General features: G+C 51.8%; 2 protein-coding genes across 3 annotated transcripts; both read left to right on the top strand.

Annotated features, from left to right (window-relative positions):
• The first annotated feature begins 235 nt into the window (after window positions 1–235).
• On the top strand, window positions 236–6,197 carry Rabggta (Rab geranylgeranyltransferase subunit alpha). 2 transcript variants are annotated; one of them, XM_041634049.1, is made up of 17 exons: window positions 236–278; window positions 544–601; window positions 727–837; window positions 1,196–1,320; window positions 1,493–1,680; window positions 1,918–2,121; window positions 2,629–2,712; window positions 2,799–2,881; window positions 2,970–3,071; window positions 3,177–3,282; window positions 3,357–3,408; window positions 3,545–3,633; window positions 3,749–3,837; window positions 3,930–4,046; window positions 4,973–5,086; window positions 5,343–5,430; window positions 5,988–6,197. In XM_041634049.1, exons 2-17 carry the CDS (start codon window positions 599–601, stop codon window positions 6,134–6,136), a joined length of 1,704 nt encoding a protein of 567 aa, XP_041489983.1. In that variant the 5' UTR covers window positions 236–278; window positions 544–598; the 3' UTR covers window positions 6,137–6,197. The 2 variants fall into 2 exon arrangements, with proteins under 2 accessions (XP_041489983.1, XP_041489982.1); XM_041634048.1 differs by having other exon boundaries at window positions 237–278; window positions 465–601.
• A 2,411-nt stretch (window positions 6,198–8,608) lies between these two features.
• Window positions 8,609–22,344, top strand: Tgm1 (transglutaminase 1). Its single transcript, XM_041634063.1, has 15 exons — window positions 8,609–8,694; window positions 9,339–9,638; window positions 9,771–9,959; window positions 10,891–11,139; window positions 11,493–11,611; window positions 11,745–11,852; window positions 12,234–12,408; window positions 12,783–12,921; window positions 13,050–13,153; window positions 14,963–15,051; window positions 15,465–15,618; window positions 15,724–16,005; window positions 16,709–16,869; window positions 17,221–17,357; window positions 21,522–22,344. The coding sequence occupies exons 2-15, from the start codon at window positions 9,344–9,346 to the stop codon at window positions 21,745–21,747; spliced, it is 2,427 nt and encodes an 808-aa protein (XP_041489997.1). The 5' UTR covers window positions 8,609–8,694; window positions 9,339–9,343; the 3' UTR covers window positions 21,748–22,344.
• Window positions 22,345–26,705: the final 4,361 nt, after the last annotated feature.

Here is a 26,705-nt window from a genome sequence, read left to right as displayed (position 1 = left end):
TTTTAACAGCCAGAATTGGCTGGTGTCAGGCTGTTGGGGAAACTTCTTCAACTAGGTTGCAGTTTAAGTCGCTAACAGGAAGAGCCTTTCAATGTCATTCACACATTCGCTCACACACTCCTGAGTGCTAACAGAACTTGCTGACAGGCACGCAACTCCCTCTCCGAGCCTGCAGGGGGCGCAGCGCCTCGCCCTCACACCGCCCGGAGCCCCTCTAGCCAGGCTGGGACTCGGTGGCGGCGCCGGGCTGCACTTCCCGACACCTCTTCCCGGAGCAGGTGGGTTCGCCCGCGGGGGAGGGGGCGCTGGAATCCGCGGGACAGGCGAGCGGGCACTGCTCTCTCCGGGCGCGGTGTGTGCCTCGGCTCGGCCCCGGCCTACCGGGGCTCCGGTTGTGGTGAGCGCCTCCTCCCGACCTCTCACGAGCCGGAGGACCTCTTTACACCCGGGAATCCTTCGCTCAGGCCAGCTGGAAGCTTCTGGGAACCAACTGGAGGCGGGGCTGTGGGGGCGGGGTTCCGTGATTGACATCTTTCTTCGCAGACTGAACGGGCTACCTCTGGACCCCTCCCCTGTCCCCCTACGCTGAGCCGACACCATGGTGAGACCGCTGATTCCCGACCCTTGCCCCTGCATGCCCACGCCCTCACCCCGCGTGGCTGTCTCTTGGGCCTCTGCAAACCTGCCCTTGCTACCTGTATTCTTACCCCCTCCCCATCCCTGTAGCATGGGCGCCTGAAGGTGAAGACGTCCGAAGAGCAGGCAGAAGCTAAAAGGCTAGAACGGGAGCAGAAGCTGAAGCTCTACCAGTCAGCCACACAAGCTGTCTTCCAGAAGGTGGGGGCCCTCAGAGGTAGCCCCAACCTCCAAGTAAAACACAGAGGCCAAAAGCTTGACCCTAGAGTCAAACTATAGGAATCCAAATCTGAATTCTGTCTGTTGTTGCTGTGTTGTTGCCTTGGGCGAGTCACTGAGACTCTTACTGTCTTTAGTTTGTTCAGCTGTAAAATGGAGCTAATAATTGTACATGCTGCATAAGACTTAAAGATTAAAAGAGAAAATCCCTGTGAGGCTGTATAAGGATCTGCATAGTACCTGTTGCATAGTGCCACTCTTGGGTGGTTCCGAGTTTATAATGTTTAGCCTAGAGCTGGGAAAATACTGTGGTTGCTGACCCCGTAACCTGTCTCCTTAGCGGCAGGCTGGTGAGCTGGACGAGTCAGTGCTAGAACTGACAAGCCAGATTCTGGGAGCCAACCCTGATTTTGCCACCCTCTGGAACTGTCGCCGAGAAGTGCTCCAGCAGCTAGAAACCCAGAAGTATGTAGTGGTTCAAGTCCCTGCCCTGGTCCTGCCTGGGTGCAGAACTGGAGGAGGAATGGGGTAACCAGGGGCACAGAGATAGGATGGTGGGGGACCAGGTAGAGGAAGGGAGGGAGAAGATGCAATTGGGTGTTGAAAGGCTCTAGCCTCCTTTTCTCTTGTGGTGCAGGTCCCCTGAGGAGTTGGATGCTCTTGTGAAAGCAGAGCTAGGCTTCCTAGAGAGCTGTCTGCGCGTGAACCCCAAGTCCTATGGCACCTGGCATCATCGCTGCTGGCTTCTAGGCCGCCTGCCTGAGCCCAACTGGGCCCGAGAGCTGGAACTGTGTGCTCGCTTCCTTGAAGTTGATGAGCGGAACTGTAAGGGTTCACAGCCCTGTCCCCACATTCTCACATGCCCTACATCCTGATACTGGGTCTTCACTAAGTGGTGGGGAGGGATGTGCAGGACCCAGCACCAACGTCCACTATGGTAGTGAATGGCGGATCCAGATGGAGCCTGTGTGGTTGGCTCGCTGAGGGAATGCTGGGGCTCTCAGTGGGGTGGCTCCCCTCTGTCCTGCTCCTGAGATAGGTTCTCCCCCTCAACACCCCTAGTTCATTGCTGGGACTATCGGCGGTTTGTCGCTGCGCAGGCTGCTGTAGCGCCTGCAGAGGAGCTAGCCTTCACTGATAGCCTCATCACCCGGAACTTCTCCAACTATTCCTCCTGGCATTACCGCTCCTGCCTCTTGCCCCAGCTGCACCCCCAGCCAGACTCGGGCCCACAGGGACGCCTCCCTGAAAACGTACTGCTGAAAGGTAAGTGGGCCTAAAGTAATGGTCCCAACCCCTGGGAGAGTCGAATGACCCCTTCACAGGGGTCTCCTAAGACCATCGGAAAACACAGATCCTCACATTGCCATTCATAACAGTAGCAGAATTACAGTAATGAAGTGGCTATGGAAATAGTTTTATGGTTGTTGGAGGGGAGCACTGTATTAAAGGGTCACAGCCTCAGGAAGGGTGAGAACCAACCACTGGCCTAGGGGATCCTGGTAAGGATTCTGCAGCTCCACCCCAGTCCTGGTGTCTGTCCAACCCTGTTCTGAGCCTGCCTTACTGAGCTTCTTCCTGGTCTTTGGGGTGTGCATACCTCTCAGTTCCTGGCTTCAAGGAGCTCAGGATCCGATGGTAAAAATAACACTGACACTTATGATGCCTGTGTAAGGCCGGGGTACAAGTGGAGCCTGGGGCTGGAGAGCTGTTGGGATGGCGCTAGGATCCTACACGCATGCTCACAAACCTCACGCCTCCCTGGCCCCACAGAGCTGGAGTTGGTGCAAAATGCCTTTTTTACTGACCCCAACGATCAGAGTGCCTGGTTCTATCACCGCTGGCTCCTCGGCCGGGGTAAGCCGTGGGGAGAGGGTAGGGTGTTTGAGCCTAAGAAGGAAAGGAAGAAGATTTAAGACGAACCAGGCTGTCTGTCTCCCCAGCGGAGCCACAGGACGTTCTGCGCTGCCTGCACGTGAGCCGGGATGAGGCCTGTCTGTCAGTCTGCTTTTCTCGTCCCCTAATAGTGAGTCAAGTGGCTTTACTAAAAGCATCACGGGACTCTGAGGCTGAGGCTGTTAGCGCTAACGAGTCTCTCTTTGTCTCCTGAGCAGGTGGGCTCCAGGATGGGGACTTTACTACTCATGGTTGATGAGGCGCCTCTGAGTGTGGAGTGGAGGACTCCAGATGGCAGGAACCGGGCCAGCCATGTCTGGGTATCCCAGAATTGGTGGGGCAGAAATGAGGGCTTGGGACAGAGCTAGGGTGGGACAGTCAGAAGGGCAGTGAGGCAGCACATTTCCTTGACTCGATGCTCCTAGCTGTGTGACCTGCCCGCCGCCTCTCTCAATGACCAGCTGCCCCAGCACACGTTCCGTGTCATCTGGACAGCAAGTGATGCCCAGAAGGAGTGTGTGCTCTTTAAAGGTGATACTGCCTAAAGCTCCACACGATTCCTCGGCCTTCTCGCTCCTCTCCTCACGCTGTCCCCTTTCCCTTAGGCCGCCAGGAGTGCTGGTGCCGGGACTCAGCCACTGATGAGCAGCTATTCAGGTGATGAAGGAGCCCATGGCCAGAGAGGGGCTCTAGACACCGGGCAGCTGGGACAGGAGGCCTGGGCCTGGGGGAGCGGGATGGCTTAGACCTGAGAACTGTGGGCTGCACACGCCCCTAACCTGCCCACTCTCAGGTGTGAGCTGTCGGTGGAAAAGTCCACAGTGCTGCAGTCTGAGCTTGAATCCTGTAAGGAGCTGCAGGAGCTGGAGCCTGAGAATAAATGTGAGGATGGCCCCTGAGCCAGCGCCCAAGAACCACACTGAGAAAACCTGCCCAGGGAACTTCCTTGAGGACGGGGTCTCAAGAGACTGTAAAGATTCCTCTGCTCTCTCCCCAGGGTGCCTGCTGACCATCATCCTGCTGATGCGGGCCCTGGACCCCCTCCTCTATGAGAAAGAGACGCTACAATACTTCCGCACCCTCAAAGCAAGTTAGGCCTGGGGGAACGGGCCAGGGGAGGCCAGGTGGGCGAGTAGAAGAGAGCTGACCCACGTAGCTATCTGCTTCGTCCCCACCAGGCTGTGGACCCAATGAGAGCAGCGTACTTGGATGACCTGCGCAGCAAGTTCCTGCTGGAGAACAGCGTCCTCAGGATGGAGTATGCCGAGGTGCGCGTGCTGCACCTGGCTAACAAGGTATGCGCTCAGCACATGTCCTTCTCGAGGCCTCTGCCTGCTGTCGTCACCATGTCGCACCTCTGCCTTGATTGCGGTGCCTTCCTAGACATTTCCTCCCCACCAGGATGAACCCATCACCTTTCTTTTGGCCTTCTCCTTTGCTAGGTCTTGCTTTTTTTTTTTTTCTTTTAAATTTTTATTTGTCAGTCAGTCAGTTCAGCATCCTGTATATTCCCTGGTTCTGAATCCTGAGTCATCAAAGCTGTACTAGGGATATAGCTCATTGGTAGATCACTTGCCCAATGTATAGAAGGCCCTGGGTTTGATTCCTACTACTGAAAAACAAAAAACGTAAGAAGGCCCTTCACTACCATGCTGTGCCTCCCCATGCTTCTCACCCTGGATCAGGGCCCCCAAGCCTGGAACCTAAACAGTTTGCAGAGATTTTCTGTTTCTCGTCCTTCCTAGTCTGCGACAGGGTTTCTCTCTGTAGCCCTGGCTGTCCTGGAACTCTCTATGTAGACCAGGCTGGCCTCAGACTCACTGACCACGATCCTCCTGCCTCTGCCTCCTGAGTCTGGGATTAAAGGCGTGCGCACCACCGCCAGGCCTTCCTAGACATCTTAACAGATCAGTTGTGCCTCCTCACTGCAGCCCCCTCAGGCCCACTGCTCCCTTTCCTGTGTGCTGGAGGACATACCGCTGTCCTCTGTCCCTTCCACACTTGGGGTTCCTCTCCCTGTCCACCCCCACTAGCCATCCCACCATAACCATTTGTCTGTCCCTTCCCTGACACGGTCTATGCTCTTATGCATTGCTCTGTGTGCTTCTTACGTTCTGCTAGCCTCTAGCAAGAGTCTTCTGAGGTCCATGTGGGACACAGGACAGGTGGCTAAAGATCTCCTAGCTCTTGCTGAGTTTTCCACCCCTTCTCCCACTCCTAGGATCTGACAGTGCTCTGCCACCTGGAGCAGCTACTCTTGGTCACTCATCTTGACCTGTCACATAATCGTCTCCGAGCCCTACCCCCAGCCCTGGGTGCTCTGCGCTGTCTTGAGGTAAATGGTCATCCTCCCTTGCTGTCTGGGGTGGCTCTTTTCCTCTTTTTCCACTCAGAAAATTGCCTATGTCACAGCAATGTCCAGGACCTCATGGCTCCTGAAGGTAACTTCTTTCCCAGCCTACTCTACCGACCAGTCTGGCCCTTTGAGCTTTTTGACATACCTAAGCTGGTCACTCTGGGCTCCTCCATGGCTTGTACCTGTCTCAGGCTGCCTGTTTGACCTTGTGTCTCCCCAATTCCCTGCTCTTCAGGTGCTGCAGGCCAATGATAATGCCCTAGAGTCCTTGGATGGTGTGGCTAACCTTCCGCGGCTGCAGGAGCTGGTACTATGCAATAACCGTATCCTTCTGTCGGGTTTGCAGACAGCTCATAGGGTGAGGAGCAGGCCACAGAGAGACAAACAGCAGACCCAGACAGGGTCATCTCAAGGCAGGGCAGGAAACAGGGCTTGGGCAGGGTAAACCTAGGGGAGATGATAGCCTGGTGCTGTCTGGGGCTGTTATTAGCTCTTACTCTGGAGTTCTGTGAAGTGTAACTTCCTTAAGCCAGGGTGCAGAGATAGGCAACCTGTAAGATTCTTAGGAACCACACAGTAGTCTAGATATCAGGACGTTCCAAATTTTTTAAAAATCAAAAACTCTGATTCCTCTTGAAAATGGGACGATAGAGCCCTTGTGGATAGTAAGCGCCACTCACCAGCCTTCCACACCTGATGACCCCACAACCCCTTCCTTAGCCGGAATTTCCAAGCTCTGCTAAGAGCTTTTTTTCTCCAGGGACGTGGATAAGAGACCACCCAACGTGCTTCCAAGCAGCAGCGTTTAGTTTTGGGGTGTCTGTAGCAGACATTGGGGTGGGGTAGAACTACTGAGCTTTCCTTGACTCTCCTGCCCAAGGCCTCCATCAGTCTGCAACTCTCCAGCCTCTTGCCTCTTGCCCCAGGCTAGTCCTCCTCGACCTGCAGGGCAACTCACTGTGCCAAGAACAGGGCATCTCGGAGCGTTTGGCTGCAATGCTGCCTTCCGTCAGCAGTATCCTCACCTAGGAGGCCCTGCCCTCACCCTTACCCTTTAACTTATTGGGACTGAATAAAGAATGGAGAGGCCCCCTAGGCTGCCAGGCTACCATTACTGCCGCCATTAGGCCACTGCCTCCGTTACCACCACCGTGCATTTTGAGAAAAGGGCCTTGGGATGTGGGTCTCCTCTGCAGTAATACTCTCGGCTTTGCCCTCCCTGTTGTGGAGGGCCAGAACCTCATGTTTACAGCTGAAGTCAGGACCAGAACTGGATTTGAGTCCAGCTCCAGGTTTGGGGCTGCCATTGGGACCAAACTTGAGGCTAGGATAGGAGTTGGGATCAGGTTCTGGCTTGGGCTGAGCTTCAGAACAGCTGACTCCAGCTGGAAGAGGTCGTGAAAACTCCCGTGACCCCAGTGGCCTTCAGACTCTACCTCCACTCTCACTTTATTACAACTGAGGAGGCTTGCTCGGGGCCTCAGTTTCTGGAAGACTGCGTCAGGGCACCTTGCTCCACCGTATTGAAACAACCTTGGTCCCTGAGAATTACATTCTATGGTCGAAAGGTCCTTGGGAATACCCAATCCCATTAGATCCTCATACACTCTCGGGGATGCGAGATTAGAACTTAGAATTGATGAAGAAACTGCTACTGATGAAGAAGGCTGCTGAGCTGCGTGCTGAAGCTGGATACTAAACACCTTGCTTTAGTGACTTAGCTTCTTTTCCTATTTCCGTATTAATAGGAAATGATTAAACAGAGCTCTGCCTGGCCCTGAGGTATTAAGAGGGGAGTCTACTCCTGAGGTGCGCCCACACTGCTCTGCACTGTGTTTGAGCTTTGAAAGCTACAGGGTGCAAGGCTTCCAGGGAGTGGCTCAAGGGTTAGGGCACTGAGTCAAACTTGGCTTAGCGGGGAGAGAGGATGACTGATTACAAGAAGAGTTTGGCAAACCAGGCATTTTCCTGGTTCTCTGGGACCTGCTTGGGCGCATGTGGGCTCACATGCCCCGCCCCTTGAAGCTCTACCTCTTCTCGTATCCACAGTGATAAGCAAAACAATCTCACGGTGAAGCCCTTTGGCTGACCTGCCACATTCCGTCCTTGAATTTCGATTTCCCTTGGTTTAAACTGAGGATGTTGAAAGTGACACAAAACCTCTGCTAAGTTCCAGGACTCGCTAGCTCAACAGGGAAAAACCCACACGATGCTTGGTCTGTGGGCCCCCTCTTCTGTAATCCCTGCACTTGGGAGGCTAAGGCAGGAGGATTGCTGTGAGTTCAAGATCTGCCTGTGGGCTATATGGGAAACCATTTCAAAACAAACCAAAAAGTTAGTGTGGGTAGAGATTTGGAGCTTCTGTTCCTGCTCCCCAAGATACCTCTGCACAGGATACATGTCCAAACATTGTTGCCACATTTGCTTCTGGGTCTTTTTTGCCAATCCTGATTTCACTGTCCTCTGATTGGTGACCTGTTGGTAGAGCTGGAACACCAGTGTGATAGAGTAAGAGGTTCTGGCTGCTGGTGCCAAGGACGAGACCCAAGGAGAGCCTCCCTAAAGATGCCTAGCTCCTCTCTGCCTAGGGGCTCTTAATGACATCTCTGATGTTCCTCCCAGAGCTAGAGTTAGGAAGTACAGAAGGTAGGTTCCTGGAGCTGATTGGTCTGGATTCCCAAGAAGAATCTTAGAAATGAGGGGGAATGTTCGCCTCCAGCTGCCAAGACACACGCAGTGAAAGATGGGAATACCAGGTAGCCTGGAGAGGAGGCCCCTGTTCGCCCAGACCTAAACTTCCAAGATGGGAGGGGGAAGCAAGATTGTTCCTTTTATGACCACCTTAATCTCAGACTTAGGAGACAGAAGGAAGTGTGGGACGGCTCCACTCATCCCGGAGGCTGTGGAGTGGCTGGAAGGAGAGAGACGGGAGTGCAGTAACTGAGGGATGTGAGAAGATCTGGTAGAGCTGGCTGGTCAGGGACTGGCAGGTGGAGCCAGTTTGAAGGCCTGGTTGCTGATGTCATCTGTCTGCAGCCTGGGGTACTGGGATCTTCCTGGCAAAAACGAGTTCCAGGCCCAGAGACCCATTTCCACAAGGCCAAGCCTGCTGGGTACCACAAGTAAGCGAGCGTCTCCAGCTTCGAAATAAATCTGCCCTACAGGGCTGAGAGTGGAAGAGGAGCCCTTCTCTGTGCGCTCTGAACGTGCAATGTGGCACGAGTCAGGTTGGTGTGGGGTTCATCGCCGAAAACCTTCCGTTTTCACCTCAGCCCCAGGTCTGACAGGACTTGACCCGACCCCCCTCTTTATCAGGATCTCAGTTCCTAGAAAGGAGAAAGTCCCGCCCCTACTTGGGGACAACCCCCAGAGACAGGCCTCTTGACCGACAGGGGATGAAGCAACCATCCTACCCCTTTTCCCAGAAGCTCAGCCCCGCCCACCCTCCCCTCATAAACCACTTACCCGGCCCGCCCTACACCTTCCACTCGCGTGGCTGCGTCCAGCCTGTTGGTCCCGTCCCATACGCCCTGACCTGCTCCACCCGGGCTCGGGACCCAGTGGTGCCATCCCAACACCGCTGCCAGGTGAGAGGCTCGGGCGTCTATCTCGGTGCTGAGCCACAGTAAGTCGTCGTTTGGTGGGACACACAGCCCAAACTCAGAAAGGAACGCTCGTCAGTGCGCACCTGCTGTGGTTGAGACCCGGTTTTCGTGGGGCCGCTCTGCTTAAGCCTGCTGTGCCCTCTCCACAACTCTGCCTGAAGTTTGCCCTGACGTGAGGAATGTGGGGGACCTTGCCTCCCGCCCCAATCCACCTACCTGTCTTTATGGGAAGAACTCTGTTAAATGGTCCTAGAGGTTGGACCTCTAAACTGAGAAGCCAGCAGGTGGAGGGACCAGTACGGGGTTTGGGGTTTGGGGCTGTGACAGGTGTCCACTTAGGGAACAGTGCATTTCCTCAGGTGGATCCTCAAGGGTTTCTCCACTGGACATTGTTTTGGGATGAGATTTGAGAGTGTCTATAGCAAGGTGAAGAGGTTTTTCTCTGCAGTATGGGGTGCTTTTTCTGGGTGACCAAATGGGGTCTTTGAGGCATCTCTGGGTTAGAATAAAATTATCTCAGTCACCTAGCTGGTACTGAACCAATTTATCTGAAGAGTTTCTGGGATGGACATCCTGGGTACAGGAGAGCTGAGTGGGTTAGAGCATCCCCTGCCTTTTCTTCACAGGCACAATGGAAGGTCCTCGCTCAGACACGGGCCGCTGGGGTTGGAACCCCTGGCAGCCCCCTACCACCCCGTCGCCGGAACCGGAGCCAGAGCCAGACAGACGCTCACGTTCCCGCCGAGAAGGAGGCCGCTCCTTCTGGGCTCGCTGCTGTGGCTGCTGCTCCTGCGGGAACAGAGCTGATGATGACTGGGGGCCTGAACCTTCTGGCTCCAGAAGCAGAGGGTCCAGCTCCCGGGGCGGCCGGAGACCTGAATCTCGGGGCAGTGCTGTAAATGCAGCTGGAGATGGCACCATCCGAGGTGAGGCTATCCGCCTTGATGAGGGCCTAAAATTTAGCCTGGCATCTCCAGTGGGGCTGAAAGACTTCTGGGGGGTGCGGGGGTCTGGGCTCCTTGTGGACTCTTCACTGACCCAGGAATGTGGCCTTACAGAGGGAATGCTGGTTGTGACGGGTGTGGATCTACTGTGTTCACGCTCGGACCAGAACCGCCGTGAGCACCACACGGATGAGTTTGAGTATGATGAGCTGATTGTGCGCCGTGGGCAGCCCTTCCACATGATCCTCATTCTGAACCGAGAATATGAGTCCTCTGATCGCATTGCCCTTGAACTTCTCATCGGTGAGTGGGGCCTGGAATGAGAAGGGGAAAGGCCCAGGGCTTGTTGGAGGGAAGGCTAGTGTTAGGTTAAAGAGGTCTTTAAGCTCCTCCCTGTCACTCCTCATCTCTGCTGAGAGAATCAGGTGCAAGATTCTTCGTGTTCCCCTAGTGGTGCTCTCTGAGAGGCTTTGGTGCTGCAGCTTGCCCATGCTGGCTTTCCTCAAGCCTCCAGGGGCAGCTACCACACAGCACTTCCTCTTCGGGCTGGCCTCTTTGTCTTTCGGCATTGTTGGCTCGGTGTGTCCTTCTTTCTGGGTCTTGCTCGCTCATTCGCCTAGCCCCGGTGTGCCCGTCTCTCTGCCAGTCCAGGCCATGGCCCAAGGCAGGTGCCTCCCTCATCATGTTGCTTAGTGACCGTTGACTGCCCAGGCTGGTGATTATACAGCTGCTGGGGGCGGGTGACTCTTCTTACCCTCTGATTAGAGCCCAGCCATGTGCACCCCAGCCTCTAATTTCCCAAGTCCCCCTACCACCTCCAGAAATGCTCTGGGCTCTAGAAGCCATGACCCCAGGGAACAGGCCACAGTGACCTCTGGTATCCGGAGTGTTCTTTCTTATGGGGCAAATCGACCCAACTTAATTTTCCTTCAGTTCAGTGGGACAGGGCGGGAGCCAGAGGGTGACAGTGGCCCCAGTGTCCTCTCCCTACTTGAGTTCATTGTCGGGGGAACAGGTTTGGGATGTTGGACTGGGGCTCTGCCCTGACACGCAGAAGAGCATGGGGCGGCCACCATGCTGCTCTGAGGAGATTGTCACAGGCTGGTGTGGTAACCCTACTTAGGGACATACAAATTGGCTCACAGACCTCTTGGGTGGGGCTGAACAAACTCTTAGTGTCTCTCCCACTTCCAGCAGCTCTCTCACTACCTAAATGCTGACCTTATTATCCTAGGAAACAGTCCTGAGGTGGGCAAGGGTACCCACGTGATCATCCCGGTGGGCAGAGGGGGCAGTGATGGCTGGAAGGCCCAAGTGACCAAGACCAGTGGACACAACGTAAACCTGCGCGTCCATACCTCCCCTAACGCCATCATCGGCAAATTTCAACTCACTGTCCGCACACGCTCTGAAGCTGGAGAGTTCCAGTTGCCCTTTGACCCCCGCAATGAGATCTACATCCTCTTCAACCCCTGGTGCCCAGGTAAACCAGCTGGGGTCAAGAGCAGAGGGCAAGTAGGTCAGGCCTCCTTTCCTGGGATCCAGATGCCTGAACATCTGGTCATAAGGAAAGACACCCACTCTCATTGTCCAGGAGAGGAGATAGAGGCCCACTGTAGAAAAGAGACGCCCACCTGACTTATTCCGATGAAGGACCCTGGCCACAGCCAACCTTCTTTCTCACCATCCTTCCTTAGAGCGAGCAGTCCTGTCAGGCTAAAAGAATCCCCACCCCCACCTTCTTCTGTGGCTATGAATTCTGTAGACCTGGCTAAGGAGAAGGTAGGGCCCAGGAAGAAAATGGATAGAATTTGCTATGTGCTTTTGGGGATACAGAGGACTTGGTGTACGTGGACCATGAGGACTGGCGGCAAGAATATGTGCTTAATGAGTCTGGAAGAATCTACTATGGGACAGAAGCACAGATTGGCGAACGAACCTGGAATTATGGCCAGGTATGGCTGGGCTGGGCCTTGTGCACTCGAGGGAGATGGAAGGGAGGGACGTGGTGGACTGGGCAGGATGCTAGCCTGTGGTCTGAGCATTGCTTTGAGGGGCTGTGGTCACCTCTCCCCTCCTTGCTTCCAGTTTGATCATGGGGTGCTGGATGCCTGTCTGTACATCCTGGATCGGAGGGGAATGCCATATGGAGGTCGTGGGGACCCAGTCAGTGTCTGCCGGGTCATCTCTGCCATGGTGAGCACTCTTATATCCATAAGCCCTTTCTGTGTCTTCCTGCCCTGCCCTTTATGGATTCCACCCCCCCCAAAGAGAGTATGGAGAGTGAGGGAAATGGGTTCATTCCTCTTTTTCCCTTCCCTGCCTGTACCCCACCACACCTTTCATGCTTTCTGTACCAGCTCCTTTGGAATGTGGGGCCAAGCCCCAAACCTGGCACACCCAGTATTCACATTCCGGCGTTACAGCAAGGGGCGTGGGGGGCAGGTGTGTTGGGGGGAAGTGGGTGGAGTTTAGGCTGGTGTCTAGTTCTTGAGGTTGCAGGGTTAGGGGCTGGGGAATCCAGAAGATCCCGAGCACCTCCCCAAACCCAGCCACACCCTGTCTTTTCCCGGGCAGGTGAACTCCCTGGATGACAACGGAGTCCTGATTGGGAATTGGACTGGCGATTACTCTCGAGGCACCAACCCCTCAGCGTGGGTGGGCAGCGTGGAGATCCTGCTTAGCTACCTACGCACCGGCTATTCTGTCCCCTATGGCCAGTGCTGGGTCTTTGCTGGTGTTACCACCACAGGTAGTAGAGGGAACGGGTCAGGAATAGCCTGGTCTCTGTAAGGAGGGAAGGGTTCCACTTCTGTCCAGCCCAACTGTGGCTACAGGATAGGGTGCCACTAAGGGTGGATGATAGAATGACCTTAATTATCATTAATTAGTGTTAACAACTGAGAGAGGCCTAAGGGAGAGAAAGAAGAAGCAATAGTCAGGGCTTGAGTCAAGCAGGTGGCTTTGTAACCCAAACTGCTTTGCAACCCAAAGATACTTGGGTCTTCTGACCCCTAACTCTGGTGGTCCCTCCAAGCCTGGCAGACTCAGCTGCCCTTTCCCTCTTGCTGATGCCACACCTACAACCAGCCTCTGCTCCTGCCCTTAACCCTGGCTCCTCCACAGTGCTGCGATGCCTGGGTCTTGCTACCCGTACTGTCACCAACTTCAACTCTGCACACGACACAGACACGTCCCTCACCATGGACATCTACTTTGATGAGAACATGAAGCCTCTTGAGCATCTGAACCACGATTCTGTTTGGTGAGCACAGGGCGAGGGATGGCCCTGCCACTTGTCCTAAAGATGAAGATGGTCTGAGGCTGGGATGCTGAGCTGTGGTCGGAATGGGAACTGGGGAGGACCTGAATGGGAACTGCGTGCCCCTCTAGGAACTTCCATGTGTGGAATGACTGCTGGATGAAGAGGCCAGATCTGCCCTCAGGCTTTGATGGGTGGCAGGTTGTGGATGCCACACCCCAGGAGACCAGCAGTGGTAAGGCAGGCCTTGCCCCGACCCTGTCCTCACGCCCCCTCTAGTCTTGGTTGGAGAGCCAAGCCCTTTGACCCCACAGTTCCCCATGTGAGCTTATAATTGAACCACCATGCAGCCATTAGTTTATTTTCTTCTCTTCATACAGCTACTTGACTTCATTTTAGTTTATAATTTATAATGATTAATATACTCAGATAGTTCCAGAGTTAGAGAAGAATCAAGAATATTCAGTAAGACGTTTCCTTCCCCTAAAAAAACCAATTATTCTTACTTGCTTTTTAACTTACATATTCCAGATATAGTTAATTAAAGGACACACGCTATTAGGTGTTTATAAAGTAAATTTCTATTCTGGGGGGGGGGTTCCCACCCTAAAACCTGATCTTCAAAACTTATCCATCAGAATTTCCAAGAATGGGTGTATCTATTTCTTCCCAGTCCTGGTTTTGGACCTGGGGCCTTGAGCATGCTCAGAAAGTCTTTACTCCTGGGCTGCACCCTTGTTTTTCACTCTCTGTTTCAAAAATTCCCTTGGTGATTCTTAAGGTCCCCCATGTTTGGAACCCATCCTAAGCCAGTGGGACACTGGTAAAAGGTGGCTCTTGTAGGTATTATAACTTTATCTGGGTCTCCTCCAGGAGAATGAACCCTGGTCTCCCTTTTGTTCCCCTGTGCACTGCATACATGTACAGTATACAGAAAGCAGGGCTCAGACAGGTTAAAAGGAAATAACTCTATAGCCCTGACATGACCTGGGGTGCCATGACCTGTCAGCTGCTTGTCTCTTATTACTCTCCATAGAGAGGTGATACCTGACGTCCGCTCTGGCTTTCAGTCTACCTGCAGGTAACATGGCCTGTCCCTCCAGCTGCTTCTTCTCGCCTCCCGTTTCCTCGAGTACATAGCCTTGGCCTAACTTGCATTCTTCTTCTGGTCCCTTCCCAGACCACTCCCTGTCAATCATCTATGTAAAAGGGGTCCTGGGATGCATAACCCAGCAATGCTTGCAGTGTGCTGGGAAACTTGACCTCTGGTTCAGCTCTAAGAAATAACGAGGTAGATGTCAGGCAGGGGCTCTGGGCAGAATGGCCAGGACCTAAGTCTACCATGGTTACTTCTTGGACAAGTGATATTGGCAAGGAAGCATCTTTGTGTGCCATGTTCTTGAATAGACTGCTGTGTGTATACACCATATGGTGTGGATGGATGGGCACCGTGTCTCAAAGAGGACTAGCAGCATGCCTACAACAGTAGAGCCACTGGGCAAATAGAAGCTGTCTCCAGCTGCCTTTTAAGACAGGGCAGCCTCCTCACTGGCTGAGCCTGTTTCCCCATCTGAAAGAGGAGGCCAGAGCATTCGGTGTTAGGATCCTTTCCTGTTGGATAGCCCTCACTTCCTGTTTGCACTTTCTGTCCCAGCCAACCTATTGCAGCCAGTTCACCCTCTCTCAGAAGCCCTCCTGAGTACAATAAGGACAGTCTCTTCTTTCCCATCACCCTTCTCGCTTCCCGGTACAGAGGTCAGAGTGTGCTGCACAGCGAAGGTGTTTCTGAAATAGTGATGGTGGCGTACTGCTCTCTCAGCCAACCAGAACCAATGTGGGCCCTGAACTGACTGCGAGGAAAGATTGGGGGAGGGGGTCCTGAGCTTTGCGGACGGTGGACAGAGCAGCCAGCCAGTGCAGAGGGCGTGCTGACAGCCTGGCTCTTAGGCTGTCTGTCCAGCTGTTAGCCGGGCTGTCCCTGACCCCTCCCGCTCCTTCCATGCCTCTGGGCCTCCTTAGCCCCATCACCTGCCTCACTTCCCAGGCATCTTCTGCTGTGGCCCCTGCTCCGTGGAGTCCATCAAGAATGGCTTAGTCTACATGAAGTATGACACACCCTTCATTTTCGCCGAGGTGAGGGCTGGGCTCCAGGTGCCTCCTCAGCGGTCTGAAGCAGCCAGAGCCCTGGCTTCACCGCTGACTGGCTAGCTGTGTAACCTTGGGCAAGTCACTCACTCCGGAATCTTAGTTTCCTCGGCTGTAAAAGGAGATAATAATGGCTGCCTTGCTTCCTGTACTCAGGATCAAAAGAGATAATGGATATGGGGCTGCTTCATAAGTTGTAAAGCCAGCGAATAACCATAAGGGAAAACTGTTATTAATGCCAAAATGGGCTACAAGGAGCCTCCTAGGCCAGCTTCCTCGCTGCTCCTTGACTGTGGCTGGTTCAGTTGCCTGCAGCTCCTGGGGCTGAGGGAAGAAGGCTCTGGGGGTCAGGCCTGTTTTCCTGGCCCACTATAGTCCTGCTTTTCTCTGCTCTCCCACAGGTTAACAGTGATAAGGTGTACTGGCAGCGACAGGATGATGGCAGCTTCAAGATTGTGTATGTGGAGGAAAAAGCCATTGGCACGCTCATTGTCACAAAGGCAATCAGCTCCAATATGCGGGAGGACATCACACACATCTATAAGCACCCAGAAGGTAACATTCTTCCTGCCCAGCCAGCCAGCTCCTGGCTGAGGGCTCCTCAAGAGCATTGGCCTACCCCAGCAATGGCTTGAACTCACCGCTGACTTCAACCCTCAGGCTCAGAAGCAGAGCGGAGGGCTGTGGAGAAGGCTGCCGCCCATGGCAGCAAGCCCAATGTGTATGCCACCCGGGACTCTGCTGAGGACGTGGCAATGCAGGTGGAGGCACAGGACGCTGTGATGGGACAGGATCTGGCAGTCTCCGTGGTGCTGACCAATCGTGGCAGTAGCCGCCGCACCGTAAAGCTGCACCTCTACCTCTCTGTTACCTACTACACTGGTGTCACTGGGCCTACCTTCAAGGAGACCAAGAAGGAAGTGGCACTAGCCCCAGGAGCCTGTAAGTGCTCCTTCCCCAGCCCTGCCCCTAGATCGTGCTCCCTCCCCAGCCCTGCCCCTAGGTGGTACTCCTTCCCCATCTCTGCCTTTAGATAGTGCTCCCTCCCCAGCCCTGCCCCTAGATGGTACTCCTTCCCCAGCCCTGCCCCTAGATGATACTCCCTCCCCAGCCCTGCCCTTAGATGATGCTCTCTCCCTGCCCTATCCCTAGATGGTGCTCCCTCCCCAGTCCTGCCCCAGATTGTACTTTCCCAACTCTATCTCCTGGAGAGTGCTTTCTCCCCAGCCCTGTCCCTGAATGGTGCTCCCTCCCCAGTCCTGACCCAGATAATGCTCTCTCCCCATCCCTGCTCCAGATGGTGCTCCCTTCCAAGCCCTGCCCCTAGATGGTGCTCACTACCCAACCCTGTCCCTAGATGGTGCTCCCTCCCCAGCCCTGCCCCAGATGATACTTTCCTATCTCTATCTCCTAGAGAGTGCTTCCTCTTCAGTCCTTCTCCTAGAAGATTCTCCCTCCCTGGCCATGCCCCTAGATTGTACTCTCCCCCTAACCCTGTCCCTAGATAGTGCTCCCTCCCCAGCCCCGCCTCTGGGTGTCCAAGCACCTTCGCTTTGGACATGGAGGCCCTATAGCAACAGAGAGCACTTCTGGGAGGCTGGATTTGGGGGGAAAGGCCTGTGATTGCTATGCATTTTCTTCCCAGCGGACTCTGTGACCATGCCTGTGAGCTACAAGGAATACAGGGCCCACCTCGTGGACCAGGGGGCAATGTTGCTCAATGTCTCAGGTCACGTCAAGGAAAGTGGACAGGTATTAGCTAAGCAGCACACCTTCCGTTTGCGCACCCCAGACCTCTCTCTTACGGTGAGTGTGACTTTCTGGTACCCAAGGGGTGAATAGAGAACAGGAGCCTGGGGCTATGGGAAATGATGGGCAAGCCTGAAGCAAGTTGCCCTGATAAGCCCTAGGAGGTTAGGGACCAGACCTGACCTTGGTCTCCTCATTGGTAAAACAGGTTCTCAGGTCTGAGTCCGTGGCAGCCTCGAGGTGTAGAGTGGATATGAGTTTCCTCCCTGGTATTTGAAATGGTTTCTTTCAGGGACAGAAATGTGGGACTTGGCGAGATTTCAATTCTAACATGTTTATCCTTTGGGTGCAAAGTATGGGCCCTACATGTTTGGTCAGCGTCTCTGATAAGGTCTCTGTTTCCCTCAGTTACTGGGAGCAGCAGTAGTTGGCCAGGAATGTGAAGTACAGATCGTGTTCAAGAACCCCCTGCCCACCACCCTCACCAATGTCGTTTTCCGGCTTGAAGGTTCTGGGTTACAGAGACCCAAGGTCCTCAACGTTGGGTGAGTCTGACTTCTCTAACGCTGCTGCTACCCTCCTTCCCTCCCAGGCTGCCCTAAGCCTCAGATTTGCTTCTCTTTTTGGTCAGGACCCCACAGAGAAGCTTGGGGCCAGCTAGCAGTCTCTGGTAGCTCAGGTCAATTCAGCCCAAGACCTGCTGAGTGCCTCGTGTTGCACTGTGTCCCTGCCCTGCCTCGCCCTCTAATTAGGGAGCTGAAGCTCACATGGGAATCATTAGTAGCCCATCCCTAACATTTGGCAAATATGGATATGTTGACCGTGCACTTTCAGGAATATTATCTCGTTTGGAGATCATGCAGGCCTTTTAAAGTACATTAGAGACCGTCATATAATTAAACGGAGAACTGCGAACTCTAAAGGCTTAGGTTCGAGCCCTGCTGCATGCTCCTGACTAGGTCTCCCTGGCCAGGTGCCTCTATTTGTCTAAGCCCAGGGATGATAACAAAGCCTCTGGGCTAGTGAGTCCAGCGTGTGGTATAGTCAGTCTCCGTTACTAGTTACTTTTTCACTGTAGCCCTCACTGCCCCACCTTGTGAATGGCTAAGCCTCATTACACAGCTCATGAGGGCAGGCAGGCTCTCTTTCCCCTTCAGGAGGAGCACAAACCACCAGACACTTGGCTTGCTCAGTGGTCGGTGCCATGAGAACAGAGGAGAAGTGAGCCCTGCCTCCTGACCCTCAGCCAGCTTGGATCTGATCTCTGCTGGTGTGGCTCTGGGCCCAGTGAGGGCACATAACACTCATGTTCTGTGCCTGTTGCTGTCACCTGGCACAGACGCTTGTTGCTCATCCCTCCCAGGAGAAGCATGGCAGAAAGGAGAGGGCAGATCGTCTAAAACAGCTTTCTTCTGATAGGAGTGGGTGACCTGTTCTAAGAGAGGGGTTGTGAGAGGGCCTTTCCCTAGCCTGCCTTTCCCCTCATAAGGTATTATGCTGGTAGCCATGACTTTTATTATCAGGCCAAAGGTGAGTTTATGGTCTTGTTCTTTGGCCTAGCCTGGGACTCAGAGGCTTTGATATAACAAAGTAGCACCAAGTAGACCCTACAAGGGTCCCTAGCAGCTCAGATGGCAGGGGTAAGATGTGTCCAGGGATATCAGTCAGCTGCACTCACACCACAAAGGAAGGAGTCTCTTCTTCGGCTCCCTAGAGGCATACACCTTGGCCAGGCTCATGAGGCCTCTGACTCTCTGGATGCTCCCCCTAGAAGGACAGGGCCACTGTGTTAGGTGCTAGGAGAGCTGGCCTCTGTCTTGTGTGCAGGGCTTGCATGGTATCCTGGCGTCACCCTCTCAATCAAGGTCTCCACTGCAGGAGCTGGGTGATGCCTGAGCTGGCAGTCTTCCTGAACACTCTGCTGCTTCTTAGTCGCTGAGATCCTGGAGCAGAGAGCCTCCAAGACACTTGGTAGCCTCAAGGGGATATATAAGATTCCAAGATGGGTGTTACTTTGCCTCTCATTTACACATCAAAGGCTGTGGTATGGAACCCAATTATACCACAAGGTGTGCCACCCCAGCCTGGTGACTGGCCACTTAATAAACATTCCAGGACTCACTCCTCCGGTTGGCTGTGTCACCAGGGAGGCTGGAAGTTCTTGGGAATTCCCCCAGAACTGGAATCACACTCTGGCAACTTTAGTGATGGCTGTCCATTTGCTAAGAGAATGTTTAGCTTTAAGGAAAAGGCTGAAGCAACTTAGAGTTAAGATTAATTACCAAGGAAAACAAAGAAGTAGACAATAATGTCTGTATCATTTAGAAATTATGCATACCACAAAGGGGACATGGGTGCATGCACCTGCCTGTGAAGGATGGAGGGGAAGGAGGAAGAAACAGAGATCTGGGATGGCTGCAGCCAAGGAGAGTTTTATTACCAACCAGCTGGGATGTTAAGGGACATCCCAGCTTTTGCAACTGACTTGCTCTCAGCTCAAACTCAAAAACAGGGGTGTGGCAAGGGCCTCACCTGGGCTGTAAGAACTTTTCTGGGCTAGGGAAGATTCTGACGTTCCTACCTGGAAGGTGGATAGCAGGGTTTTGTTTAGAGGAGGTGGGAATGATGTTAGTGGTTGTAATCTAAGTTAGCTTCTGAAATGTCACAACTCAATTATAGTAGACTTTTGAAGGTTACTGTATAACTAAGCAACCTTTAACCTTCCATCTATAGAGAAATGAGGAAAAGTAAGACACAAATATTTAGCCAGTCAAAGCATAACCTGTCGAACTATAGACTTAATTTTTTACTTCCTGTCGTGACACCCACCCAGCCACATCATCTCACTTTGCACTCATTCTGTCTTATGAACCAGCAAGTGAGGACCAAAGAAGTAACTTGTCCTAAACACTGGTCCAGAGAAACCTCAGAAATAGCCTCCAAGCTAAGTGCTTCATTCCAAAGAACCCTAATCTTCAGAATTAAGAGATGCTGGCTCATTCTGCTGGCAGACTACTGTGTGGGGTTTAGTGCCCAAAAGGGGGACCCCAAGGCAAGCTTGGGTTGGACTGGGAATAGGAAGTACAAGTTTATGAAGAATCAGGAGGTAATCTAACAGTCATGAAATGACTCCACATAAATGAACCATGCTCTGATTTAACATGCACTGTGTCAGGGGAGATGATAAATACCTGTAATCATCATACTGGAGAGGCCGAGACCCAAGGGCTGAAAACGCAAGGCCAGTATCCATCACACGGTAAATTTGAGACTAGTCTGGGCTTCGTGAGACCCTTTCTAAAGATCCTGTAAATAAAATAATTAAGTATGTAGACTGAAGGAAGAGCCTAGAAAAAAGAGATTCATTTTCTTGGGGACGGAAGGCACTCAGGGCGCCCTTGTGAGGCAGTGCTGTGAGCCAGGACTTGGAGAAAGAGTAGGGATGAAGTTGGCCAGGACTTGGAGAAAGAGTAGGGATGAAGTTGGCAGAACTCGGAGCTCAGGGCAGACACCATCAACACTGCAGAACATGGTGGAGGTGACTCTGGGCAAGGAGAGATACCCCATAGGGCTGGTCCAGAGGAAGAATGGTGGGGTGATGCAGCAGGTGGGAGCTGAGTCAGAATGAGCCTGTATGGCAGGTTAGGGAGTTGACTTCTCTTTCAGAAGTGCCAAGGAAGCCCAACCCTTGAGGGATTTAGTTCACTTCCCAGGGATTAGCAGACTGGAGGAAAGGTAAGATGGCCAGTGAGTCCAGTGAATCCTGATCCCGAGAGGGGTTCTGGGAATATATTTTCAGAGCTCCCTGAGGAGAGGATGACACTGGTGTTAGGGTCACACACATAACACACACACAGATATGAGAGTGTGTCTTTTTTTTTTTTTTTTTTTTTTTTGGTTTTTCGAGACAGGGTTTCTCTGTGGTTTTGGAGCCTGTCCTGGAACTAGCTCTTGTAGACCAGGCTGGTCTCAAACTCACAGAGATCCGCCTGCCTCTGCCTCCCAAGTGCTGGGATTAAAGGCGTGCGCCACCACTGCCTGGCGAGAGTGTGTCATTTTAAAAATGTCAATTGTCTGCCAGGCAGTGGTGGCACACAGATCTCCATGAGTTCAAGGCCAGCCTGGTCTACAAAAGCTAGTTCCAGGACAGTTAGGACTGTTACACAGAGACCCTGTCTTGAAAAACAAACAAAACAAAAAAACAAAAAAATCGGGACCACCTTTTCCACGGATAACATCCTTCTGTTAATTTAGTACATGAAGCTGTGCCTCATGAGGACAGCTGTGTCCCATTTCTTTAGCTTGCTATTCTGACAAAACTGCCAGCATTTGAGATCCTGGCTGGGCCTCCAGGTCTTGCACTAAAGTTCCCTTGGTCTTGAAATCCTTGTGAGGAGGTGTGGTTTTACAGCAGGGGCAGCGGGAATGAAAGCAGTCGAGGCTGCTACCTGCTGCAGATTAAGTAGTCTCTGTTCAGTGGGAACAGGAGTGGAGGAGGCCAGGTGCTGGGGAGACAGCTGGGTGTGGAGGTGTGGAGGTGGCCTGGGGTGGAGGCTCTGTCCGGGCTGTGGGTGTAGATTCCAGCTGAACTCAGAAATGCCTGGATGGCCCCACCTCTTGCTCTTTCCTTCCTGGCCACTCCGGACCAATGTTTGCTGTTGACTTTACCCTTAGTTACTCAAGGCTCATGATGCTGTCTCTGTCTACAGGGATATCGGGGGCAATGAGACAGTCACACTACGCCAGACATTCGTGCCTGTGCGGCCAGGCCCCCGCCAGCTCATTGCCAGTCTGGACAGCCCACAGCTCTCCCAAGTTCATGGTGTTATCCAAGTAGACGTGGCCCCAGCCTCTGGAGGCGGTGGTTTCTCAGATGCTGGAGGTGACAGTCGCCTAGAGGAGAGCATACCGATGGCATCTCGAGGTGGAGCTTAGCCCTGGGCCAGGAGCCATGGAACTGGAATCAGATGAACAAGGACATTACCCCAACATGGGGGACCACCACAAAGTAGCTCCCCAGGCTCAGGCAGGAAGGCTGGGGCACCTGGGGAGGCAGTCGACCTTCACTATCATTATCAGTGATGATAATAAACTATTGTTTCTTTTTTTTTAATGAAGATGCTATTTAGTACACCTGTCAATCTAGGCCAAGAGGTATGGAATCACACTGTACCAGAGATTTATTTGGCAATTTTTGGGACCCATGGTTCTGAGAATTGTGGCTGGGGAGTAACAGTGTCATCTCAGCCACTCCTGAGAAAGCCTGCTTCGTTTCCTGGCCATCACACCTAGCCCAAACTGTGTTTTGAAATATTCTTGAATAAATTGGCCCTGATAGCACAGGCCTGTGATCCCAGCTGCTTGGGAATTTGGAGGATCTAAAGTTTAAGACCTGCTTGAGTTACAGCATGAGTTCAAGGTCAGCCTAGGTAACTTAGGGAGGACCTGTCTCAAAATCTGAAAAGAGCACTGGGCCCAGGAATCTGAGCACAGTGTTTGCCTGGTATGCTTAAAGCCCTTGTACTAGAAAAAACTCAAAGAACTTTTATAGAAGTAATTAATTATGCTCATTGTTGAAAGTTAGCAGAAATAATAGGATCCGCAAGGTGAGCCCATAGGTGAAGGTGCTGTCACCAAGACTGATGACCAAAGTTTCATCCCAGAACCCACACGGTAGAAGGAGGGAGCCCGTTCCAGCTCCCACAAGCTGCTCTCTGCCCTCCACATATGCACCACATGGCAGCATTCAGAAGGTAATGGCAGGGCTGGAGAGATGGTTCAGTGGTTAAGAGCATTGCCTGCTCTTCCAAAGGTCCTGAGTTCAATTCCCAGCAACCACATGGTGGCTCACAACCTTCTGTAAAGAGGTCTGGCGCCCTCTTCTGGCCTTCAGGCATACAGACAGAATATTGTATACATAATAAATAAATAAATAAATAAATAAATAAATAAATAGAAGGTAAAGGCAGAAGAATCATGAGCTTGGGCTGCACATCAAGACCCTACCTCAAAAAAGCAAGAAAGCAGCAGGGCATGATGCCACATGCCTTTAATCCCAGTATTCAGGAGACAGAGACAGATTACTGAGGCCTGCCTGGTCTACATAGTAAGTTGCAGAACAGCGAGAGATACATGGTGAAACCTTGTCTCAAAAACAAACAGGAAAACCGAACCAAAAAAAAAAAAAAGGTACAATAGCCTTGTTTCCAAGCCACTTCCAGGTTCTCCTGAATCCGAGTGGCTGCAGCCTCCTCTCGGCTCAGCCATGGGTCGCTGGATAAGTGACTTGGGGCTCCCCTGAGGTGCCATTCTCCTCCAGCTGTACCTTCCTACATGATCTTAGCCATGCTCTGATTTTAAGGACCACCAGCTCTCAAACTTGCTTGTCTCCTGCCGTCTTACACCTCCGCCAGACGTCTGATGGGCACGAGATGTGGCTCCCTCTGTTATATCCTCCGCAGCAGCCATAGCTAGCTTGGTGAAGGACAGCTCTGCTGGAAGTCTGGAGGTTGCTCTTGATTCTATTCTCCTATCTCCCACAACCCATCCGTGGGCAAACACACATGTCCTCCCAGAAGCTGGCTGTCTCGCTGCCTCTGCAGCTACACCCACCACAGATCCTTCATCCTTGCCCTGGATCATTGCATCGACTTTCCTGGTGATCTCCCCACTTGCCGCTCTTTCCCTATCACTCGGCCACCACCAGAATGTAGTGTATGATCACATCGACCCTTGGCTCAAAACCTAGCTTTGCCCAGAGCCCCGCTCTAATGACTTGTCACTTTGACCAGCACCTTTCTCTCCTCTGATCTCAGTCCTCGTCTGACCTTCACCTTGTGGCTTTCTTGGTTGTGCTTTCTGTTTCAAGGACTCTGTGTGACGTCATCCCAAATACCTCAGTGGCTTGTTCATCTCTTTTTAGTCTTGCTTAACTGTCTCCATCTTGGTGGTACCCCCCCTTACTACCCATTTTAAAATTACAACACCTACACTCTTTAGCCCCTTAGTGCTTTCTCTCTGTATATATCTAATTCTCTGTATGACTGGCTTGTTAGCAAATTCTCTTTTCCCAATCTGCCCATCATAGTCCAAACCTCAAACATGCAATTATCCTGCCCCAGATTCACAAGTGCTATATTAAAAGCTCACGTATTGCCAAGTGGTGGTGGCACACACCTTTAATTCTAGCACTCAGGAGGCAGAGGCAGATGGACCTCTGTGAGTTCAAGGCCAGTTTGGTCTACAGAGCGAGTTCCCTCCCCCTACAAAAAAACTCACGAATCTGGCGTTAATAATGTCTTAAACTTTTTCTCTTAGCTTTATGTATGTGTATGTGTTTTCTGCATGTATATATGTGTAACATGTGTGTGCCTGGTGCCTATGAAGGTCAGAAGAGATCATCAGATGTCCTAGGGCTGGAGTTGAGTCTGGCTGTGAATATCCAAGTGGGCCTGGGAACTGACCGTTGGCCCTCTGCTAAAGCAGCAAGGGCTGTCAACCACTGGGACATCTCCCCGGCCCCATGTATCTTTCACTGAATGTTATGTATTCATAGCATCACCCTTTTCATATTGTTTCAAGTGGAGGAAAAGAAATAAAAAAGGCGGACATGACTCTTTCTAGGTATGGTGGAGGAAAAGCTTTGGGAGGGGGGGCGGGGTTTGAGACAAGGTTTCTCTGTAGTTTTGGAGCCTGTCCTGGAACTTGCTCTGTAGATCAGTCTGGCCTCAAACTCACAGAGATCCTCTGCCTCTGGCTCCGGAGTGCTGAGATTAAAGGAGTGCGCCACCACAGCCCGGCTGGAAAAACTTTTTTTTTTTTTTTTTGATTTTTCAAGACAAGGTTTCCCTGTGGTTTTGGAGCCTGTCCTGGAACTAGCTCTTGTAGACCAGGCTGGTCTCGAACTCACAGAGATCCGCCTGCCTCTGCCTCCCAAGTGCTGGGAAAAACTTTTTTGTAGATATGAAGGACAGCGTAACCAGAGGTAGAGACGTCTGAGAGTCCAGGGTAAACGTCACCCTGAGCCATCAGACAAGAGATGTGCCAATAATTAAAAGGTACTAGAGGAGCCCTAGGCTGCTCTTCCAGAGGTCCTGAGTTAGATCTGATGCCTTCTTCTTGCATCAAGGCATACATGCACAGAGAGTACTCATATACATAAGAAAAATAAATAAATATTTTTAAAAAGGTACTAGAGGAATTTTAGTCTGTAACATCTACAGCTACAGTGGACAGTAAACAGAGCCTAACCTCTGGCCAAATAAACACAAAAACCTTACACTAAAGACTGATTTCCTCAGTTTGTTTAATTCACACATCTTAAGTTCCACAGAAAATTATCTGGAACACTAAGAGAAAAGCGAAACACACACACAATGTTTGACTTGGCAGACAAAGCATCAGAACCAGTCTCAGATGCGGGAGACATAGTGGAATTATTATACTCAAAACTAAAACTGTGGCCAGTGTACTCTGACCTCTAACAGGAAATGTGGACAAGGAATATGAACAGAGAGAGGAAATTCTAAGAAATAACCAAAGGAAACAGCACTGTTACAGGAACAGAGAGTGCCTAGTCTCCTCAACTGACTGGACCACCACTGAGTGTGAAAAAAACAGCTGTCAATGGAAATATCCAAAACTAGGGCTTGGGATGTAGCTCAGGTGGATGAGCACTTACCCAGCATGCATAAACCACCAGCACCACCAACGTCAAGAGTGCTGGTGAATATTGTAATCTCAGCACTTGGAAGGTAAGGGCAGGAGGTAAAGTTCAAGGACATCCTTGGCTCATAGCAAGTTTGAGGCTATATATATATATATATATATATATATTCATATATATATATATATATATATATGAATGAACTGGCTAAGCCTGGTGATGGTGGTGCACACCTTTAATCACAGCACTTGGGAGGCAGAGGCAGGTGGTTCTCTGTGAGTTTGAGGTCAGCCTGGTTTACAGAGTTAGTTTCAGGATACCTAGGGCTGATATTCAAAGAAACCCTATCTCCAAAAAGGAAAAAAAAAAAAAAAGAACTTGTCTAAAAAGCTAATAAGCTAATATGTTTCCAAAATGAATGCAAACAATAAACAAAAGTGAAAAAGATGTACTACCCAAGAAGTGTCGGACTACAAAGGTATAGCATACGAGTGTGAAATGCTGTCCTCTGAGAACAGCCATCGCCATTTTAACTAGAGTGGCTTGCCATAAGAGCCATAGGTTGGCTGTTCGCATTCCTCCAGGGAATGGAGGGGTGGGAAGAGTCCTGAGTGCCTTTGTTCTCACCTGAGAGTCTGGCCACGCTCTCCTGTGCCTCCCTCTTAGCTGTGCGAATTCTGCCACAGCTGAGTGTGGTCTTTGGAGATGACAGTATAGAACATAGGAGGTTAACTGAAAAGAGACTCCCTCTACATAGCTGTGGAAGAGTTGTCCTTCATGCCAGGAAGAGTCTTTTTGGTGACGTGCTGTTTGGGTGTCATTCCTGTGAGTAAAAACCCACCAATTCGCCAAACTAGACTTGGATAGAATTATTACTTTGGTCTGTCATTGCTGTCCTATTTGGGATAAAGAGATGATGTTTCATCTCCCCAGGAAAAATTCATGCAGCACATATTCACAGAGAACAGAGAATGAGGTGTTTGAAGCAATGACTGAGAAGTGCCCCAAAAGAGTGATGGATATAAACACAGATCCAGAACTCCAAAGAGAAAGCAGAGCTAAATGCAAACAGAGCTAAATGATGCTCAAACTGCACACACACATACAAAGAAAAAAATACTGAAACAAGCAGGAAATAGAGGATAAAAGTGGGCCAGGGAATATTGTCTATTGACCATCAATGTTAAGAATTAAATTAACTTGGCCAGGCAGTGATGGTGCACGTCTT

The sequence above is a fragment of the Microtus oregoni genome, unplaced genomic scaffold, assembly GCF_018167655.1.
Source record: "Microtus oregoni isolate MIOR12 unplaced genomic scaffold, Mior012 000045F_ref0000178, whole genome shotgun sequence".
Taxonomy (NCBI): domain Eukaryota; kingdom Metazoa; phylum Chordata; class Mammalia; order Rodentia; family Cricetidae; genus Microtus; species Microtus oregoni.
The sequence above is the reverse complement of the archived record's forward strand: the minus strand, read 5'-3'. Positions and strand labels throughout refer to the sequence as shown.

Excerpts from the sequence above, each read along its gene's own strand:
- Tgm1 (XM_041634063.1), top strand. The coding sequence starts at position 9,344 with ATGGAAGGTCCTCGCTCAGACACGGGCCGCTGGGGTTGGAACCCCTGG. Across the intron at positions 12,922-13,049 it reads CTGAACCACGATTCTGTTTG|GAACTTCCATGTGTGGAATG; the intron begins GTGAGCACAGGG and ends GTGCCCCTCTAG. Across the intron at positions 13,154-14,962 it reads ACCCCAGGAGACCAGCAGTG|GCATCTTCTGCTGTGGCCCC; the intron begins GTAAGGCAGGCC and ends CTCACTTCCCAG.
- Rabggta (XM_041634049.1), top strand. Across the intron at positions 3,283-3,356 it reads GGAGTGTGTGCTCTTTAAAG|GCCGCCAGGAGTGCTGGTGC; the intron begins GTGATACTGCCT and ends CCTTTCCCTTAG. Across the intron at positions 4,047-4,972 it reads TGCTGCACCTGGCTAACAAG|GATCTGACAGTGCTCTGCCA; the intron begins GTATGCGCTCAG and ends TCCCACTCCTAG.